Source organism: Anguilla rostrata, chromosome 14, assembly GCF_018555375.3.
Source record: "Anguilla rostrata isolate EN2019 chromosome 14, ASM1855537v3, whole genome shotgun sequence".
Lineage (NCBI taxonomy): Eukaryota > Metazoa > Chordata > Actinopteri > Anguilliformes > Anguillidae > Anguilla > Anguilla rostrata.
The window spans coordinates 31,055,057-31,075,070 of NC_057946.1; the positions used below are offsets into that span (position 1 = coordinate 31,055,057).

The following is a 20,014-nucleotide window of genomic DNA, read 5'->3' on the forward strand; positions in this document are numbered from 1 at the left end:
CCTACCAGGCCGGTCCAGGAACTTGCACTGGCCCATATCGGCGATGTCCAGCCTTTTCAGCAGCAGGACCAGGTGGCTGAGGCTGGCTTCAGCCACATCCGGACAGCGGGTCTCCGACATGCCCCCCTCGTACAGGGCCTGGGGGTACAGCCGAAAACACAGCCCTGGGATGGGACAGAGAAGGGGGGGGGGGAGATGTAATGATTTTTTAATTTTATTTTATTTATTTTTATATAAGATGTAATGATTTGAAGTCATGGCTGCAGTTTAAGTCAGGGTTCCTTTGGGAAATAAGAGTCTTAATCTCAACAGGACTCCCTGGTATAATACTGGTTAAATACATTTCTTTTTTGAATCTTTTGAGGGCTAAAGGCCCATCAGACTAACTTCTGACAATGAAGGCTGACTGTTTCCATGACTTAAGCAATCATCCCAGGATTATGCAATGTCCTTGGCACTATTATTAAAAATTAAAAAGAAAAAATGTTTGTAAGGAAAAGCATTACATTAAGAACAAATTACTACCAAGTCAGCCAAAGATTTATACTAGCCTTTTTATTAATGTGAACATAACAGAACAAAAAAAAATACATTAAATTCAGAATAAATTATTATCCAGTTAGAAATAAGGCCACATGTGCAACATGTCCCATCAGCCCCTTCTACACTGCTCACAAGCTAAAGCAAGGTCCTGTTTAATAATCCTCATTTCTCCAGGGAGGAACAAACGTCTCTTTAACTTACGTAACATTTTAGCAAAAAAAAAAAAAAACACATGATTCACAAAATGACGCACATTCTTTAAAATAGATTTCAGCATTTATTTATGAAATGTTTTAAAAATGAAAACCCAACAACAATGTATGAAAATCGTAAGACTTGGAGCTTCATGGTTTTGACGAACCCCTTAATTTTATTTTAAGGCACATTTACTTTGTTAAATGTGTGAATGTCTGAATTTGGTATATTTTTTGCAATAAAAAGGAATCTCTAAACAGCATAATGTGTTCTATCCCAAAGAGCTGATCTGAAATCAGTGATGTCACAGTGAATAAAGTGGGAGGGGTCTGTTCCACCCACCTGGAGAGCTACTGTTCACCCTTTGCCTGCGCATATCTGCCTGGTCCCGGCTGATTGGCCGCAGCACCTGGGAGTCTGCTCTGATTTGTGGATTGTAGACCTGAGAAAGCGCAATGGTTTGTGGGTGGTGTAGTCCGTTACTGGGTTTGCTGAAATGGGAGCAATGCCTCATCCTGCCGACATTTCAGCATTCAATTATAACTCCAAATACAGTGAGTAGTCCGAACAGTAAGCGTGCCTCTAAAAACACGCATTAAATGTCACAAGTGAGGCCAAAAGGAAAACACAATCATTCACACAGACAGACAGCCATGTAGCAGCCAAAAAAGAAAAAAACATAATAACCTTTCAGTGATTGCCTGTACCAAAGATACAGCATCAGAACTATAATAACATCATAACCTTTTGGTGATAACACAACAACTGAAAATCTAAGAAGTGTAATAACTTACTTGATGAAGTCCACAGACAAACTCAGACAGTCAACACAGTCTCTCTCTCTCACACACACACACACTCACACTCAAACTCAAATCCCTCCCCGCCCCCCACACACCACACACTCACACTCAAACTCAAACTCCACCCCCCCAAACACACACACACACTCACACTCACATACGCATACACACACACTCACACTCAAACTCCCACACTTACAGACACACTCACTCTCACTCACACACACACACACACACACACCGCAAGCAGAACTCACAGTTTTCAGCTGCAGGCCGGTGTCGATGACGTAGCGGATGTTGTCGAGCGAGAAGGACGCCTCCCCCAGGGTGTCGGTGAGGACGACCCGTCGCTTGGGGGTCCCCGGAACCCCCTGGGGCTCCTCTACGCCGTCGGGTCCCGTGTCATAGACACGCTGGGTGGCGCCCCCTAGCGCCGCGTACAGGGACAGCACCTTCAGCTCACCCAGCTGGGGACTGAGAGCCACGGCCTCCTTCTCCAGCAGAGCCCGACACTCACAGATCTCCTGAGGGGGGAGAGAGGGAGAGAAAGAGGGAGGGAGGGGAAGAGAGAGCAGAGTGGGGGGGAGGGGGAGCAGGGGAGCGGAGGTAAGGAGGGGGGCAGAGAGGGAGGGGAGAGAGAGAGCGAGAGGGGGGGAGCAGGGGAGGGGAGGTAAGGAGGGGGCAGAGAGGGAGGGGGAGAGGGGGGGCAGAGGAGGAGAGAGGGGGTGAGAAAGAGAGAGAGAGAGAAAGAGGGGGAGGAAGGAGGGGGGCAGAGTGAGAGGGGGAAGAACGAGAGAAAAATAAAGAGGAAGAGAGAGAGAGAGTCTACTTTAGAATAGCATTATTATATTGCAATGCTAAAATATTTGCTTTGGCTGCGCTGTTATACCTCCAACAGACGTGTCACTGAATCACATTTGGATGTGAACACAAATATGGAAAGACGTTAGAGAGAGGTGGGGCGTGTGAAAAGAAGAGAAACCCCTTGGATCTGGCTACTGAAATTTTGCACACCTTTCGCCTGGAGGTAAACAAACAAGTCTACCAGAAGCACTGAGCTCTAAGCGCGTGTCACAGTTACAGAGCCGAAGAGCTCTGCGCTCTTCCGTATTCCGTGCCACATGATGCACGGGGGACATTTTGGTGAACCCTCTTCCAAGAAATCAGGAGAGTGAGAAAGAGAGAGAAAGAGCATTTCATAGCTCTGTTACGTTCTGTGTCCAGATAAATTTTTATTTCAGGACTGCATTGTGGTTGGATGGGGAAAGGGAAAGAGGGACGGAAGGAGGATGGGAAGGAGAGAGACAGGAAGGGTGGGAGAGAGGAAAGGATGGAGGGAGAGAGAGAGCAGAGAGGAGCTGAAAGGACAGGTCTGTGTGCGAGAGTTTTCTACTGAAAGGCTGTGCTGCCACCTAGAGGCTGGCTAAAGCACAGCACTCACAAACCGGATATGTGTGACTGTCCCTCACTCACCCCTTCTAGCTGGCTGGCAGGGTGTGTCTGTGATCTCTACACCCCCTGCCCCCACCTTTAATATGCTCTCTCCATCATATAATCTTCTCTCTCATTCTCTCTGCCTTTCTTTCAGCCCATCTCTCTCTCTCTCTGTCTCTACCAGTAAGAAGTAAGAAGCTCTTAAAAGGGACAGAGTTCTACACATCTTACCTTTCCACAACTCCACCCTCTATCACATAACCTTCTGTCTTTCTCCCTGTGCTCCTCTCTCTCTCTCTCACAAACACTTCTGTGTTGCGAGAGTGAGCATGTGACTGTGTCTTTTCTGTGTTTACTGTTCTATCCTTCTGTGCATTTACACAGAACACAAAGCAGGGCTTAATATTGCTGTTATGTAACACATTACATTAGCCACGAGAGAGAGAGCATGCATGTGTGCGCTTGTGTGGGTGTGTGTGGCAGTGTCGAGGTGCTGGGGTGAGGAGAGTGTGTTATATGTGTTGTGACTATGTGCTTGTGGTTGTGTGTGTGCGTGTGTGTATTGTGTGTGTGTGGGGTCTGCTAAATGCTATAAGTTGTAAGTGTGTGACAGTGTGTGTGTGTGTGTACGTGTGTGTGTCGCAGGACACCTGACACCCTGGTCTCACCCTGCAGGCAGTTCCTCACAATCAAAGAGAGGAGGCAGGAGAAAGAGAGGAGGAGAGAGGAGGAGAGAGGGAAGAGGAGAAGGGAAGAGGGAGGGGGAATGTGGGTCACACGCTCACAAGGAAGAGAGTGATTTTAAAAAAACAGGCTATGGGGAAGGAGGGACACTTGAGACAGGGAGGAGAAGAACTCTGTTATCCAGCTGGAAATGTGAGACTCAGAGAACATGGAGATCTGTGGGAGATAAAGAGAGAGAAAAGAAAAAGCCAGACAGACAGAGAGAGACATAGAGAGAGAGACAGAGGGAGAGGAAGAGAGACAGAGGGAGATAAAGATAGAGAGATAGAGAGACAGAGGGAAAGAGAGAGAAAGAGAGAGGAAGGGAGCAGACAGGCTAAACTCCAGCAGAGGAAGGAGTATTCTGTAGAACAGGAAGTGAGAGAGTGTAAAGTCTTGGGCGGAGAAAGAGCAGGGAAAGTGAGCGAGGAGGAGAAACGGTGACAGACGAGGTTAGCGGGAAACGTTTCGGCGGGGTTCCACACCTGAGCGCTGGAGAGGAACACCAGCACGGCCCCCTCCTCCCCCCTGCGGTGGAGGTCCAGGACCATGTGACAGGCGGCCGCCGCGGGGTCCCTGCCGACGGGGGGCTCGCGGTACAGCGTCTCCACGGCGGCGGGGCGGTCGGGCGGGGCCAGGGCCAGGAGAGGCGTGTCCTCGCCCAGGTAGGCGGCCAGGCGGGTGCCCAGCGGGGGGGCGGTCAGCACCACCACCCGGAATTCGGGGCGCTGGCGGCACACGTCCCGCAGCAGCCCCAGGAGGGCGTCCGTTGCCACGGTGCGCTCCTGCGCCTCGTCCACCACGACCACCCCGTACTGCCGTAGCAACGGGTCTGACATCATCTCCCCCAGCAGGAGAGAGTCCGTCATAAACCTGCGGGGGTGGGGGGGGGGTCAGCATGGAATACAGGGATGGAGGGGATGGAGAGAGTGTGTGAAAGAAAGAAAAAAAGGGTGGAGGGAAGAGGCAAAGAGAGAAGGGGGGGAGCGAGAGAGAGAACAGGTCACATGATCGTAACGCACCCTGGTTCTGTCGCAGGTCATACATGATTACCCCACTCACAGGCCAGGGAGACAGAAAAATCAGAATCCAACACGGCAGTGCAGTGTGACCTCCGAGCCAGCGGAGGGCGCCCTCACCTGAGCAGGGTGTCGGGGGTGCAGCCCTCGTCGTGGGGGACCCTGTAGCCCACCTCCAGGCCCAGGCTCAGGTCCATCTCATCGGCCACCCGGAGCGCCAGGCTGCCCGCGGCGGCCGCGTACGGCTGGGAGCAACACACCAGCCCCTCAGTGAACTGCAGAGAGAGCGCGTACTCCACACACCACTGCGGCACCTGGGGGGGAGGGAGGGGGGAGGGGAAAGAGGGGGGTTTACACTGCTTGCCCGTGAGTGTGTGTGTACGTATAGTGTGTGAGTGTGTGTGTGTGTGTCTGTAGTGTGTATAGTGTGTGTGTATGTATAGTGTGTGTTGTGTGTGTGCGTCTGTAGTGTGTATAGTGTGTGTGTGTATAGTGTGCGTATAGTGTGTGTGTGTCTGTAGGGTGTATAGTGTGTGTAAGTGTGTATAGTGTGTGTGCGTATGTATAGTGTGTGTGTATAGTGTGTGTGTGTATGTATAGTGTGTGTTGTGCGTGTGTGTCTGTAGTGTGTATAGTGTGTGTGTGCAGGTACAGGTTACAGTGTGTTTGTGTGTAGTGGTGACATGTGGTCTGTAGTGTGTATAGTGTGTGTGTACAGTGTGTATGTATAGTGTGTGTATAGTGTGTATAGTGTGTGTAAGTGTGTACAGTGTGTGTATAGTGTGTGTGTATAGTGTGTATAGTGTATGTATACTGTGTGTACAGTGTGTGTATAGTGTGTGTGTATAGTGTGTATAGTGTATGTATAGTGTGTGTGTGTGTGTGTCTGTAGGGTGTATAGTGTGTGTACAGTGTGTGTGTGTATGTATAGTGTGTGTGTAGTGTGTGTGTGTGTCTGTAGGGTGTATAGTGTGTGTATAGTGTGTATAGTGTACGTATACTGTGTGTACAGTGTGTGTATAGGTACAGGTACCTGTGTGCTCTTCCCCGCTCCGCTCTCAGCGCTCAGCACCACCAGGCTGTGGGTCTGTAGTGTGTACAGTGTGTGTGTATAGTGTGTACAGTGTGTGTGTATAGTGTGTATAGTGTATGTATAGTGTGTACAGTGTGTGTCAGTGCAGGTACTGTGTGCTTCCGCTCGCTTCAGCGCTCAGCACCACCAGGCTGTGGGTCTGTAGTGTGTATAGTGTATGTATACTGTGTGTACAGTGTGTGTGCAGGTACAGGTACCTGTGTGCTCTTCCCCGCTCCGCTCTCAGCGCTCAGCACCACCAGGCTGTGGGTCTGTAGTGTGTACAGTGTGTGTATAGTGTGTACAGTGTATGTATAGTGTGTGTATAGTGTGTGTGTGTAGTGTGTATAGTGTGTATAGTGTATGTAGTGTGTATAGTGTATGTATACTGTGTGTACGTGTGTGTGCAGGTACAGGTACCTGCGTGCTCTTCCCCGCTCCGCTCTCAGCGCTCAGCACCACCAGGCTGTGGGTCTGTAGTGTGTATAGTGTGTGTACAGTGTGTGTGTGTGTCTGTAGGGTGTATAGTGTGTGTAAGTGTGTATAGTGTGTATAGTGTATGTATAGTGTGAGTGTGTGTGAGTGTGTGTATAGTGTGTGTGATGTGTATAGTGTGTATAGTGTATTGATGTATAGTGTGACAGTGTGTGCAGGTACAGGTACCTGTGTGCTCTTCCCCGCTCCGCTCTCAGCGCTCAGCACCACCAGGCTGTGGGTCTGTAGTGTGTACAGTGTGTGTATAGTGTGTGTGTATAGTGTGTATAGTGTGTATAGTGTATGTATAGTGTGTGTATAGGTACAGGTACAGGTACCTGCGTGCTCTTCCCCGCTCCGCTCTCAGCGCTCAGCACCACCAGGCTGTGGGTCTCCAGCAGCTCCAGCAGGCCGTACTTGACGCTCCACACGGGCAGCTGCCGGCGCTGCTCCAGCAGGCTGTAGTACCGGGACGAGAAGGGCAGCCCGTCGTAGGGGTTCACCTCCAGGTCCCCCAAATCCCCTTCGTCCCCCTCGCCCTCCTCGTCCAGCTCCCCCGAGAGCAGGGAGCCCACCGACAGGGAGTCCAGGGCCAGGGCCGGCTGGGCGGACGACATCATCGCTTTGGCAAGGGATGGGGGGGGGGGGGGGGGGGGGGCGGGGGTAATTACCTGAGTAATTCAAGATTACCTGAGGAGAGACAGAATAAGGAGAAGATGGCGGTTAGGGAAAAAAGAAAGGGAAACTGAGACAGGCGATAAGAATGAAAATGAAAGACAGAGGAGGAGGAGTTTGCATGGGCTCTTGTACGAGTGAATAAAAGCGATGTTTTTTTAAAAGACTTAATGGGGACTGGAACACCTCTGTACAGCCATTCCTATTGTTCATAGCCCTGTCTAACTGTCGATAACTGTCAATCATTGTTTGAAGGCTGGTCGCTGACAGAGAGAGAGAGGGATGTCTTCTACTCTACAGCTGGAGCCAGACTGACTTGCTGGATCCCAGTTGTGAGGGTTGTCGTTTATTTGACCAAGTTCAGATGGTGAGGCAACGCCAGTCGGCTCCAAAGCGGTTGGGAAGGTGGAAATGTTAGTCAATGTCCCACACTGTGTGGGTATCATGGTATCGAGTCACGAAAAGAGAATATCTGTTTCCAAATCACCTCACATATTTTTTTTTTGTGTGTAAACAATGGGCATTCGATATTTCACCCAGTTAGCACATTTTGGAGGCTAAAAACTACACTGGTTTTTGTTTGACCTTTGCCATCATAAGAGCCCCAACTTTACTGTGATTTGTGTGGCCTCTGGATTTCCAAAATGCATAGGAGGTTAGGACCCCCCCAAGCCTGTTCTGCCTCCGCACATGTTACGAAATAAGGAACTGTTGCCACCAGAACACTGGCACTGTAAAATAGTTTATAGAAATAGAACCGTGAGTTTCAACACTTTCAAACAGCATACTGTGCGACCAGATGGACTGAAAATTTCACCATAAAAAACATTATAAATGCAAATAAACATGACTTAAGGGGTTAAACAAAAATCCTTGTCCTCTACTGCAGTGTTGGGCATTCCATTCCAAAATGGAGAGAAAAAAGGGGGGAGAAAAAAAAGGGGGGAATCATTGAGGAGCATATGAATACAGTGAAATTATCCCTCCAGCCTGTGAGTCTATGACGATGTACATCTCTGGTTTTAACCAGAATGACCCAGAACAGCAGGCCGGGGGTTTAAACAGAGAGCCTTTCTGAGCCAGGCCGGGGTCCGCACGGGTTCGAGAGCGCGTAACAGTCCTGCTGAAAGGGGCAGGAGACGAGCGCACGCCGCCCTGTGGAGAGCACGCGCGGGTGCATGCGCGAGTGCATGCGCGGGTGTGCGGGGGCGTGGAGAGTATGCGCGGGTGTGCGGAGAGCATGCGCGGGTGTGTGGAGAGTGTGCGCGGGTGTGTGGAGAGTATGCGCGGGTGTGTGGAGAGTGTGCGCGGGTGTGTGGAGAGTATGCGCGGGTGTGCGGAGAGTGTGCGCGGGTGTGCGGGGGCGTGGAGAGCATGCGCAGGCAGACGCGCAGGCAGACACGCATGCAGACGCAGGGCCCTGCAGCTGCGTCGCTGCGCTATGCCACGCAGCCCTGGAATGCATGGATTCCCCCCGCAGGCATGCAGACAGAGAAACAAATTGCACCTCTCTCTCGCTCTGTCTCTCACTCTCTTTCTCTCAGCCTGCTTCTGTCTCTTTCTCTTTCTCGCTCTGTCTCTCTCTCTAAATAAATGTAGTATAATGTCTCTCTGTCTCTCTCTCTCTATCTGTCTCTGTCTCTCTCCAGCTCTTACTCTTTTCTCTCTGTCTCTCTATCTCTCTCTTTCTCTCTCTCCCGCTCTATCTCTCTGTCTCAGCCTCTGTCTCTCTCTCATTCTTTATAGGCCTGCTTCACTTTCTATTTGCCTCTGTCTCTCCCTCCCTCCTTCTCTCCCTCTTTCTCTCTCTCTCGCACACACACACACACACACACACACACAGAAGATTAACTTCCTGAACACATGGAACAGACAGCTGGCTATGTGAACGCTCGCCCCACCGAGCTTCACGCCCAGGTCAGGCTAAACAACCGTCCCGAACGGGAACAGCCCTGAACGACAACAGTCCCTAAACCGGCGATCACCTCGTACTCACGCAAGGAGGGAGCAACGCTGCACCCACGTCAAAACCCACACGAGCCGCGCCCAGTCAGGTCCACTCTCACAGTCAGGAACACTCTCACAGTCAGGAACACTCTCACAGTCAGGTCCACTCTCACAGGCAGGGACACTCTCTCAGTCAGGTCCACTCTCACAGTCAGGAACACTCTCACAGTCAGGGACACTCTCACAGTCAGGTCCACTCTCACAGGCAGGTCCACTCTCACAGGCAGGTCCACTCTCACAGGCAGGTCCACTCTCACAGGCAGGTCCACTCTCACAGTCAGGTCCACTCTCACAGGCAGGTCCACTCTCACAGGCAGGTCCACTCTCACAGTCAGGTCCACTCTCACAGGCAGGTCCACTCTCACAGGCAGGTCCACTCTCACAGTCAGGTCCACTCTCACAGGCAGGTCCACTCTCACAGTCAGGTCCACTCTCACAGGCAGGTCCACTCTCACAGTCAGGTCCACTCTCACAGTCAGGTCCACTCTCACAGTCAGGTCCACTCTCACAGGCAGGTCCACTCTCACAGGCAGGTCCACTCTCACAGTCAGGTCCACTCTCACAGGCAGGTCCACTCTCACAGGCAGGTCCACTCTCACAGTCAGATCCACTCTCACAGGCAGGTCCACTCTCACAGGCAGGTCCACTCTCACAGTCAGGTCCACTCTCACAGGCAGGTCCACTCTCACAGTCAGGTCCACTCTCACAGTCAGGAACACTCTCACAGTCAGGTCCACTCTCACAGTCAGGGACACCGCGTAACCCAAACGGCAGCCATTTGCATTGATACAGCCCATAGTGATACACAAGGAGAGTCTGTATGCCGAGTAGACTATCTCCCAGCAGACTGTCTTTACATTACACTACTGGCATATAGCAGAGGCTCTTATGCTATTATGCATGTAGCATAGCATCAATTTATGCATACAATACATCATACATATGGATACATACTGAAGCAGGCTAAGTTCAGGAACCTTGCTCAAGGGTACAACAGCAGTGTCCTACCATTCTGTTGGTTTCACAGTCCAGGCCTGTTCTGGTGAGTCAGACAGTCCTTTGTGGCTGCTACACAGGAGTTCATACAGCGTCTGTTGGACGAAATTTGCTGAGCATTTCCATGTTGTGCTGTTTTGTACTCCGATACAAGTTAGATGAAGCTTTTAATGTCGGAGTGAAATGAATGGTGTATAACTCCTGGTAAACAAACAAGGCTGAGGACTAAATTTCATTAACTATTTCTGCAGCAACATGGACGACCAGACAGGAGACTGGTCTAGATCTGGAATGCTCAGCCACGTGAGGTAAAGTGGACTTTCCACCACAGGTTTCCCCACATCCACTCACCTTACACTGCTGATCATACTGATTTTCACACCCCATATTTTCCTCGTCTGTTTTGTAAATTTAGGCCATTATAAATACACTACACGGCCGCCATTGTTCTAGAATGGGAGGAGAATGGGTTGGTTGGATGCATTTTCCTGACCTCTGCCAGGCCAGTATTACACTCCAAGAGGCCAAGACCAAAATAGGAGCCCAAAATATGGCCCTGCTGTTTCCCCATTGGAGAGCCCTCAGGCTGCAAACAATTGATCCAAAATGGCTGCCTGTTAGGAAGCAAATGGGAGCAAATTTTATTTTATAAAAGGTTTTGCCTTTCACCTGTTTTACTGGCCCACGCTGGGGGGCTAGTCCCCCGTTGTATCTGGAGCTGGCTAACATACTGTACGTTGGGCCCAGGTAAATTTCACGTGGAAACACCCGTTAGTCTCATATACAGCTCAAGGCGGACTTGACCCAGGAGCATCTTCAGCTGAACTTATCCTGCAAAGGCGACGCCCACATAAACTAATAAACCAAGCCATCAAAATGCCTTGGGTCAAACTCGGCAAATAATTCCTCGTCAAACATTTGCTTGCTTCTCATAGACATGTGGTTTTAGCCTTTGATAGCTAAGCTAGCATAAGCAGGAGCCTCTTTTTTTAAATCCGTGAAGAGGACAACCAGCAGAACTGGTGCCGTTGGTCTGACAATTGAAAATGAATTCCGGAGGCTTGTGCCTTTGTTGTTCCTGTTTCAGAGGGTCCACAACAAAAGAACGGTGCAGAACAATGCAGACTCGCACAGCTACCTGTGGACCCAGCATGCAGCAACACGACTGTGGCAGGATGAGCTTATCTGTGATGTACGACTAAAACCATGCAAAGTAACCATGATCCATTCTGACACTCCGGCAATTTTATTTTTTAAACAAAAACACTTTCATGTGCTTTACCGGCCCACGCTGGGGGGCTACTCTCCGGCTGTACCTGGAGCTGGCGAACATACTGCACGTCGGGCGCAGGTAAATTTCACGTGGAAACACCCGTTCGCCTCAGGTGTAGCAAAGTGAGTGCTAAGACAGAGCAGCGGCGACATGACTTCAGTGTTCAGCCGTGGTGACACGCGGAGATGGGAGAGGGGTAAAAAAATAGCGACAGCACAGAGCAGGTGAGGACGGTCCGGGCAGTGATCCTGGGCGAGGACGCGGGATTCGAGACAGAGTGCCTGAGAAACCTGGGTAAAGAGAGGCCTACCAGTCTCTCCACGACAACCGTTTAAGCACCATAACTTCACTGAATATAGATGGATTCAACAGTCCCTTTCACTGAGGTTAGGGATTGCAAATATATATTTGCACACACGCATCACATGGTCACGCAGGCAAACACACATATACTCTGTCTCCCTCTCTCTCTCTCTCTCCTCACACACACACAGCATTTATTTGCTCACATATTGCATAATTCAGGGGTGCTGCCAGGGCAGTACACTTTTTATGCCACTCTCATCAGGAAGTTCTCTGAAATGTAAGACCATGTTAATTAAATACAAAGTTTACTAGCATGAGAATGCATTTCGGACTGAATATCACCTTTGTAACACTGAGTAGAGGCCGGTGGTCACATCTGTCAGATACGTGACAAGGCTGACTCATGCTTAGTGATCACTCCAAACCACAACTAGACGAAGATTATAATCTTTTTTTTTTTTTTTTTAATTCAAATCACTTAAGTAAATTTGGAACTGCCAATAAAACGTTATGCTCAAGAGGACTTTGAACCCCTGTACATTATATGCCAATTCCATCACGTTCTACTTCTCAACACCATTGGTTAGCCAATTTATGCCAAAGCAAGTACTTTACTGTCATAATGTAGGCTAAGGAAAGATTTCTAGTCGTTTATATTATTATTACTGTCGCGGCTGTGGTTGATGCAGCATCATTCGCTTTCTGGTCGATGTTAATGAGTCAAAACGTTGAGCTCCATCGGGGTCTAATCGCCTGTTATACCACGCTCACCCGAAACCTGACTCACCTCACAAAGTTGCGCGAGATACAAGACTACACCGCAGCCAGGACAGGACGGCACAGAGCATGACGTAATAAAGGGACCGCGCCGGAGTGTCACTGCGCGTCGCACCACAGGGTAATTCACCCCGGCCAGTTTGTTAGGGCACAGAATTTGGCAGGGCGCACACGTAACCGCGCACACAAAGAACGGACAGAGCCCCGAGCAAAGTGAAGGATAGAGAAAGAGGATAAATGCAGTACGAAAGTGGTCGGGCAGTGGGGGAGGGTGAAAGGGATTAAGGGTGAGAATGTGGAGGATTATAATTTTTTCGCCCGTTTATAGCCTAGTACAGTAGGGTAGGCTATCTCTTAGGGGAGGAGTCAGCACGCAACAACAAAGAAAGGCACTTCAGCATCAAACATCAAAACAGCATAGCCTACATTTAGAAAACAAAATACAATAAGAATTAGCATCATAAAGTGGCCTCGTTTGGGAATTGTATCAATAAAGCACAAGATATTCGCTGACATCTATGTGAAACATAGCCTATTTGACGTTGTACATTATCCCTGTGCGCGATGAACGTAGGCTATGCCTACATCATTGCTCTTAAGACCCCTTGCCAGTGAACAACTGCGAGTGACAGTACTGAGAAATTAGTCACCAATTACTAAACAATAAGGACTCGTTCCGACATCGCCCTCTTGTTTGTTATCTTTATTTTATTGGCCCATCACCAGTCGAGTGTCCGCGCCGAGCAAACATCAGCTAGGCTACGTGTCAGCTGACAGTCACGATGAGGGTAGAAGCAAGATCGAATTAACTCGCCGAAAAACAAATAACTAAACAACGACGAGTACACACGAAACCTGTCGTGTCCCCTTACCTGTGACACATTACGCCACCGCGACGACCCCCTAAAGTCTGTCGACGAGTGCGGAACAACCCGCTGTCAAAGTCTGGCCGGGGTTGAACGCAGGCTGCGGGTATAATTAGCAGAAACTCTCACTCCGACCGCCGAAACCGACTGGCAGTCACACCGCCGTGTCCCAGTTGTACTCCACGGCGTACCGATGTCTCTTCTCGCTCAGTCTCCCGTGACAGCCGGCTTATCGGTGACTTTTGACTTCGGGAAAACACTTGCTGGCTGATCGCAGTCCGACTACAGAACAGCGGCCATCTTTGCTGGGGCTCACCGTGCGCAGGTGTGGTTCGACCGACAGAGGGAGGGAGGAGCCGGCTGGTTGAACAGAGTCGGCGGGCAGACCTCCGCCGGTGCCTCTGTGCTCACCGGGAAGTGAAAACCGGGAAGCTTCCTTGAAGCAGTATTTACATTTCATTGTTCATAAAAGTCTACACGCGGCAGACGTCTGTTGTTTATTCAAACCTTTTCTCTCAACGTTTTAAGACGGCCAAACAGCCTATACTGGCTATCAGCGAATGCAGGCCTACACCATGTAGCACTTCCCAAGGCAAAAACATGTTAATATTGAGCTATTCGATCAGGCTGTAGTCCTCCAATAATTTTCAGGCGCTGTTAGAGAAACGTGAATTTATATATGATAGGATGGCGGACTTGTCAGCATCTTTTTATAACATTGTATTCAGCTTAATTAGCGGAATATAACTGACAGCACTTAATAAACAAACTTAGTAAAGACTGGTCATACAATCCTAAACTGTTTACACTCAAATTATATATTGTATCATATTTCCTGTGTTAGGCTTACAAATAGCCAAGTCATTGAGAAATATAGAATATCCAGTGTCCTTTACTCTCAATATTCCGGGTATACCAAAAGTGACATATCTCATCGAGTCAAAGACCTACCAAAGACTACACATGGCCTATACATATATATTATGAAAAAAAACAGCACACATATTTTTTTAATAATAATTTTGTTTCCCTCTACTCAGGGAGTTCAGGGGCCGAGTGGTGGAGGTTCTCAGTGAAGCAGGGAAATGGCTCCCTCTGCTGGGGAAAGGTTAGAAGGCACTCTGGTACGAGCTCAACCGCAAGTCCCAGTCCAAATCACTTGGGGACAGGAGTGCAGAAAACCCGATTAGCTGGACTGCACGAGGACCCATCCTGTTTGTGGCCCCTAATTTCCCATAGTTATGTTTTGCGCCCAGGAACCTGCCTAACGGCCCAGCATCAGAAAGGGGTATCGCATCAAGGTATATATGGGCTAAACTAAGACACAAGGATTACATTTTATATTTTATTTTATTTGTAATTTTCTATAGCTTAATCATCTGCAATGCTTAACATTCCCAACACGTATAATACCACTGCACAGTGCAGACGCACACACGCACACACACATTTCCGTCAGCAAAGTAAAATTAATTGCTGATGAGGAAAGTGCTAATTAGGCATTTATCATTGCAACAGCAAAGATCCTGTCTCATTCTGCTAAAGATGTGTTAATGTGCTTTATAAAATCATTAACTTATTGACCTGGTCAAGATCCATAAATTCATAACGAATAATAAAGGCTGTTATAATGATATACGGTACGTCATAATAGACGCGTGGGCCTCATACAGGAATAACATCAGAAAAATGGCAGAAAATCGCTTGATAGCGACAGCATGAAAATTTCAATTGAGCAAAAGAATCTTAATGCATTCACCATGCTCGCCTAAAGAAAACACAGGACTGCTCTGTGAAAATATGACTATTTCTTAGAGTTTGTTTATTTAGCGTTTACTATTATCATTATTTCTTAGCAGATGTTGTCCTGTTTTCGTTATGCGCTGCATTGTCGGTGTTTTTCCGCCTGTCCTCGGTCTCGGCGGATCAGGGCGACTGTTTACTCGCGCGCTGCCCCACGAGGCGGGTGACTCAACGCGGATCTCGGGAGACCGCATTACATTTAGCCTCAGAGAAAATATTGGCAAACACGCACTCCACATCCAGCCTGCATCCCCAGCAACATTCAGGTATACTCAGTGCAGTCCGTAACTTTAAGTGTTCGGACAGGGACACATTTTTTGTTGTTTTGGCTCTATACTCCTGCACAATGGGGTCGAAATGAAAACAATGAATATGGGGTTAAAATGCAGACTGTCAGCTTTAAGTTAAGGGTGTTTACATCCATACCCAGTGCTCCATGTTGGGACCCCTTTTATACGTCAATTACCTAAACCCGATTATCCTGACCAGGGTCTCGGGGGTGCTGGAGCCTATCCCAGCATGCATAGGGAGAGAGACAGGAATACACCCTGGGCAGGCCGCCAATCTATCGCAGGGCACACTTTTAATACACAGTCCCCTCGCATTGCTTCATTTCAAATCCAATATGCTGCAGTACAGAGCCAAGGCAACAAAAATTGTGTGTCAAGTCTCCAAAAACACACACACTGCTCTGCATATACTCAGTGGCCTCTTTATTGGGTACACGTTAAAATATGCTAATATCGACGCTGCTGTCTTGTTCGACCAAAGCTTTGCATTGTTTCTATAGGCAACAGCCCAAAGCTGCGTGGTCAGGCACATGCATGTGCAGACAGACCCCAGCATAATGTCCGTGGGAGACCCCAAGTATATGGCCAGTGTGACTTATTCGGGAAGAAGGGGCTGGAGAGAAGGCAGATGTCACCCTGACCCGGGGGCAGGATTCAGTTAGCGAAACGCCTGCATGTTTAATTCAACCGCCATGAGCGTGATTAGACTTTAACGAGCGATAAGTGATTAACAAGCCGTCCCGGGGTGGTGGGCAGCTCAGTCTGTGCCGTCGGTTAGGTCCCAAGGGGAAACTCCATAGTCTCTGCTTATTTTAAATTTTACCTATCTCTGCGTACTGTCACCCATCTTCACCTCACCAACATCCATAATAATAGGCCACTGCATTGAATAACATGAAGAGTAAAATCCTTGGCAGATTGTTTTAACATGTATAGGCCTCAAGCCTATTCCATGAGATTAGTTATGGGAACTATTCCCACTCAAAATGTTTAATTTGCATAAAATAACTAACATTCTGGTTGCCTATATTCTGTGGTGTGTACAAACCACATGCACATTTATTTTAGTTGTACAGGTAGTGAAAAAAATGAAAACACTGATATAAAGTCACTTAATAGGGTGTTGGGTCAGCACACGTGCCTAGTAAAGGTTTTTTGGAATGTTTTTTTTCCTCCAAAATTTTAAGTCGATGTTCTCAATTCCAGCAGTGATTGTTACATCAGCAAAATGTTCAGTTAAGAACATTCTGATCACATATTTGTGTTCTTACACTTCAAAGGGTTGATAGAATCATTAGACATATCCCACATATATCCATTAGGCAATGGAAATACACTTTTAAATATGCTAAGGCACTCCGCATATATTCCTCAGTACATGTCAGCATACTGCCATTTAGATCTCTGACTAAGAAGGCATGTGGACTGTGTCAGTGTCATGGTCCTCAAACCTACTCTTTTCTGAAAGGGGGCACTGTCATCTTCCCATCTCCCATCTCTGCAGGAAGGAGATGCATTACCATGCTGAAAAGACGATTTATCCGGACCACTAAGTAATGGTCGACATTGACTTTGACTTTTGAGAGTATGAGTGCAACCAAACCATGCCAGGAAAACACACCCCATGTTCAAGCTATGGAAAATTAAGAGACCATCCCATATTTCTTGAAGAAGTGGTTACTCCACCAAATATTCATTGTTGAACCCTTCCCAAAGGGAAGACATTGTCCTTTTTATTATTTATTTATAGGTTTAAACTTATGTATAACAACTCTTTATAACAATGTATAACAACATTGTATTTTCAGTATTTTGACTAGTTGTCATTTTCCGCAAATAAATCTTCTGAGTGACAATATTTCTATTTTGAATTAAAATCAAATGTGGTCATGAAAGAATACGAAAAGCTAGATATTACAGACTGACACACACCCACAAACTGTGGGACTGAAAATTTGATGTGGTCTCCCAATTTCTTTCCAGATCTGTAGTTTGGACACCAATGGAAGCGTCCACTGTCAAAACACTGTCAATTTCTCAATTTCTTTTTTTCACCACCATCTGTATTGTACAAAGTGTGCAGTTTTTTAAACATATAATTAAAGCATATCTTAAACTTTCAAATTCAGACTCATCTTCAGATTCAAGATCACCGGCAGTACAGAGCTGTCACATCAGACGCAGAATTCACCTTCAGAGTGGCTTTCTGTAACATTTTGCAGACAATGGGGCTATGGAACGAGCGCCGCTATACGCCGGCTGAAATAAATGGGCAAGAATGTGACAAAATATGTGCAACAGACGCACGGAAAAGCATTATTATACGCTAATAACTCCGCGCACTTCGTTCCCGCCTGGTAAAATGTGCAGTCACGACCGCGGGTCTGTCTCTAATGGCTATCGTCCCCCGACCTCCGACCAAACGCGGCAAAGCGGCGCTGCCCGTTCCTGCGGCCTAATCAGGAACTCTGATTATCGCCGCGGCAATTAAAGTTCGCTCATTAACCTTAAGTGACGGAATCAGGCCAATGTCACTGCCTCGGCCGGCGTGCAGGGCTACATAAGCGGGCTCGTCCAAGCCAGAACCCAAAAAAGGCTTTTTCCTTCGCTCCGTTTGCATCGAGAACCAAAAAACGCAGTGAGTCTCTCTCTCTCTCTCTCGCTCTCTTCTTCTGTTCTTGTAGCGGTTAGCCGTTGAGCTTTCGTCTGTACGTGTGCTAGCCGTTTGTGTCGGGATTTGGCGCACTTTTACCGGTGAATGTGAGAAAGGAGAATTCGGGCAGCTCTTCTCTGGGGCATTTTTAGAGTCTCACTATAACGTAACTCTTATTTCTTAGACTTCAGTTTAACTGAGATATGTTCTTTGTTTTTTTTTTTTTGTTTTTATTTGGAAATGACATCTTTTGTCCGAGCGTTGTGTTGAGCTTCGAACGGAACGGCCGATGCTGTGAAAACCTTAATCCCGTGTTCCGTCTCTGTTATTTCTCGTGTCATCCCGTCTTACTTCTTCCTTCCCTTTTTTCTTTCTTTCTCTCTTTCCACGCAGCCATGTCGGGAGCCGCCGTGTCCATGTGTCTGCTCAGCCTGCTGTCTGTCTGCTCAGCCTGCTACATCTCCAACTGCCCCATCGGGGGCAAAAGATCCCTGGAGGAATACCCCTCACGCAAGGTACAGCATAAGGCAGCGGGGACAGGGGGGGTTTGGGGGGCATAGGGGTTTGAGGGCTTGTTGGACAAGAGGTTCATTGGTTTTGTAGAATTCATGCTGTTGACTGTCAGGGGTACAGCTGGTTGTGTGTTAGCCTGTGCCCAAAGGCTCCTGAACCAGACATTTTGCCTTTGACAAAATAATTCCAGCTTTTCTAGAGGGCTTTTACTGTTTAGTATATGGCAGTGTTGTAAGATTTGATGTCTTATTGCACAGCCTACTGTAAATTTTGTGAGAAACTGTAAAATTATGTAAGCTGTCAGTGGTAATTTCATGACATTTGCGCACATGAGGTAGGTTGAAGGCTAAATGATATGTATTCTGGTTTTGTGCGTGTAAATGAGTATCTACGCTAATTATACTCCACAAGCCGCAGTTCTGCTGCACCTGTGCATTTTTCACACCTGGGACTCCTTGAGAAATGATGACAAAGGGACAAAAAGTTGTATGTGTGTCGGGAGGGGTGGGGGTATTGCATTACTTCCTAGTGGAACTCTCTCACCCTCTCTCCCTCTGTCCCCCCTCTCTCTCCCCCGTTTCTCCCTCCCCCCTTTCTCTTCTTCTCTCCCTGCATTTCTCCCTCTCTTCATCTCTCTTTCTCTCTACCTTCTCTATACCTGGCTTTCCTCTCCCCCCCTCATCTTTGTCTTCCTCTATCTCCCTTTCTCTACCTCTATCTCACTCTCTCTCTCGCCCTGTCTCTGCCTCCCCTCCTCTCGCCCCCTCTCTCTCCCTCCCCTCCCTCTCCCTCCCTTCTCCCCTCTCCCTCTGCCCTCTCTCTTCCACCTGTCTCTCTCCCCCTCCCTCTGCCCTCTCTCTCTCCCCTCTCTCTTCCCCCTGTCTCTCTCCCCCCCTCTCCCACCCTGGCCTGGCCCCCAGTGCCTGTCGTGTGGCCCCGGGGACAGGGGCCGCTGCTTTGGCCCCAGTATCTGCTGCGGCGAGGGGCTGGGCTGCTGGGTGGGCTCCCCAGAGACGGCGCGCTGCATGGAGGAGAACTACCTGCCCACCCCCTGCGAGGCTGGAGGGAAACCCTGCGGGTCTGAGGAGGGACGCTGCGCCGCGCCGGGCGTGTGCTGCGACTCAGGTCAGAACCCCAAAATCTACAGCATTATGAGGCTGGCCCCTTTTGTACTCTGAACCTACAGTACTGTGAGGCTGGCCTCACTTATAACCTACAGTACTGTAAGGCTAGCCACCCTAATCAGTCTCATAACCTACAGCACTGTGAAGCTAGCCCCACTTATAACTTACAGTACTGAGGCTAGCCTCACTAATCGGGCTCATAATCTACAGTACTGTGAGGCTGGCCTCACTTATAACCTACAGCACTGTAAGGCTAGCCTTAATTATAACCTACAGCACTGAGAGGCTACCCTCACTCATAATCTACAGCACGGTGAGGCTAGCTTCACTTATAACCTATAGCACTGTCAGGCTTTACTTATCAGACTCATAGCCTACAGTAGTATGTAGCTAGCCTCACTCATCAGACTTAGTACTCTCATCCTGCCAGTGTGACACTGATGTGAGGCAAGCTTCCGCTTATGTGCT

At 48.5% G+C, this 20,014-nt stretch overlaps 2 protein-coding genes across 6 annotated transcripts in view; one reads left to right on the forward strand and one right to left on the reverse strand.

The window, feature by feature from the left end:
• Window positions 1-13,628, reverse strand: part of dqx1 (DEAQ box RNA-dependent ATPase 1) — a 21,283-nt gene extending 7,655 nt beyond the window's left edge. The window contains exons 1-7 of one of the 3 annotated variants that reach the window (XM_064307970.1): window positions 13,170-13,628; window positions 6,602-6,953; window positions 4,838-5,031; window positions 4,184-4,571; window positions 1,799-2,065; window positions 1,081-1,180; window positions 6-164 (exon numbers count right to left, since the gene is read on the reverse strand). In XM_064307970.1, the coding sequence (XP_064164040.1) occupies window positions 6-164; window positions 1,081-1,180; window positions 1,799-2,065; window positions 4,184-4,571; window positions 4,838-5,031; window positions 6,602-6,883 (1,390 nt within the window). In that variant the 5' untranslated portion in view covers window positions 6,884-6,953; window positions 13,170-13,628. Of the gene's footprint in view, window positions 1-5; window positions 165-1,080; window positions 1,181-1,798; window positions 2,066-4,183; window positions 4,572-4,837; window positions 5,032-5,750; window positions 5,801-6,209; window positions 6,260-6,601; window positions 6,954-13,169 lie in introns of those variants that run through there. The other 2 variants (XM_064307972.1, XM_064307971.1) reach the window with 2 other exon arrangements.
• Window positions 1,330-20,014, forward strand: part of oxt (oxytocin) — a 138,940-nt gene continuing 120,255 nt past the window's right edge. For 2 of the 3 annotated variants that reach the window (XM_064307979.1, XM_064307976.1), the window contains exons 1-3: window positions 17,752-17,894; window positions 18,303-18,424; window positions 19,343-19,547. In XM_064307979.1, the coding sequence (XP_064164049.1) occupies window positions 18,305-18,424; window positions 19,343-19,547 (325 nt within the window). In that variant the 5' untranslated portion in view covers window positions 17,752-17,894; window positions 18,303-18,304. Of the gene's footprint in view, window positions 1,334-17,751; window positions 17,895-18,302; window positions 18,425-19,342; window positions 19,548-20,014 lie in introns of those variants that run through there. The other variant, XM_064307977.1, reaches the window with a different exon arrangement.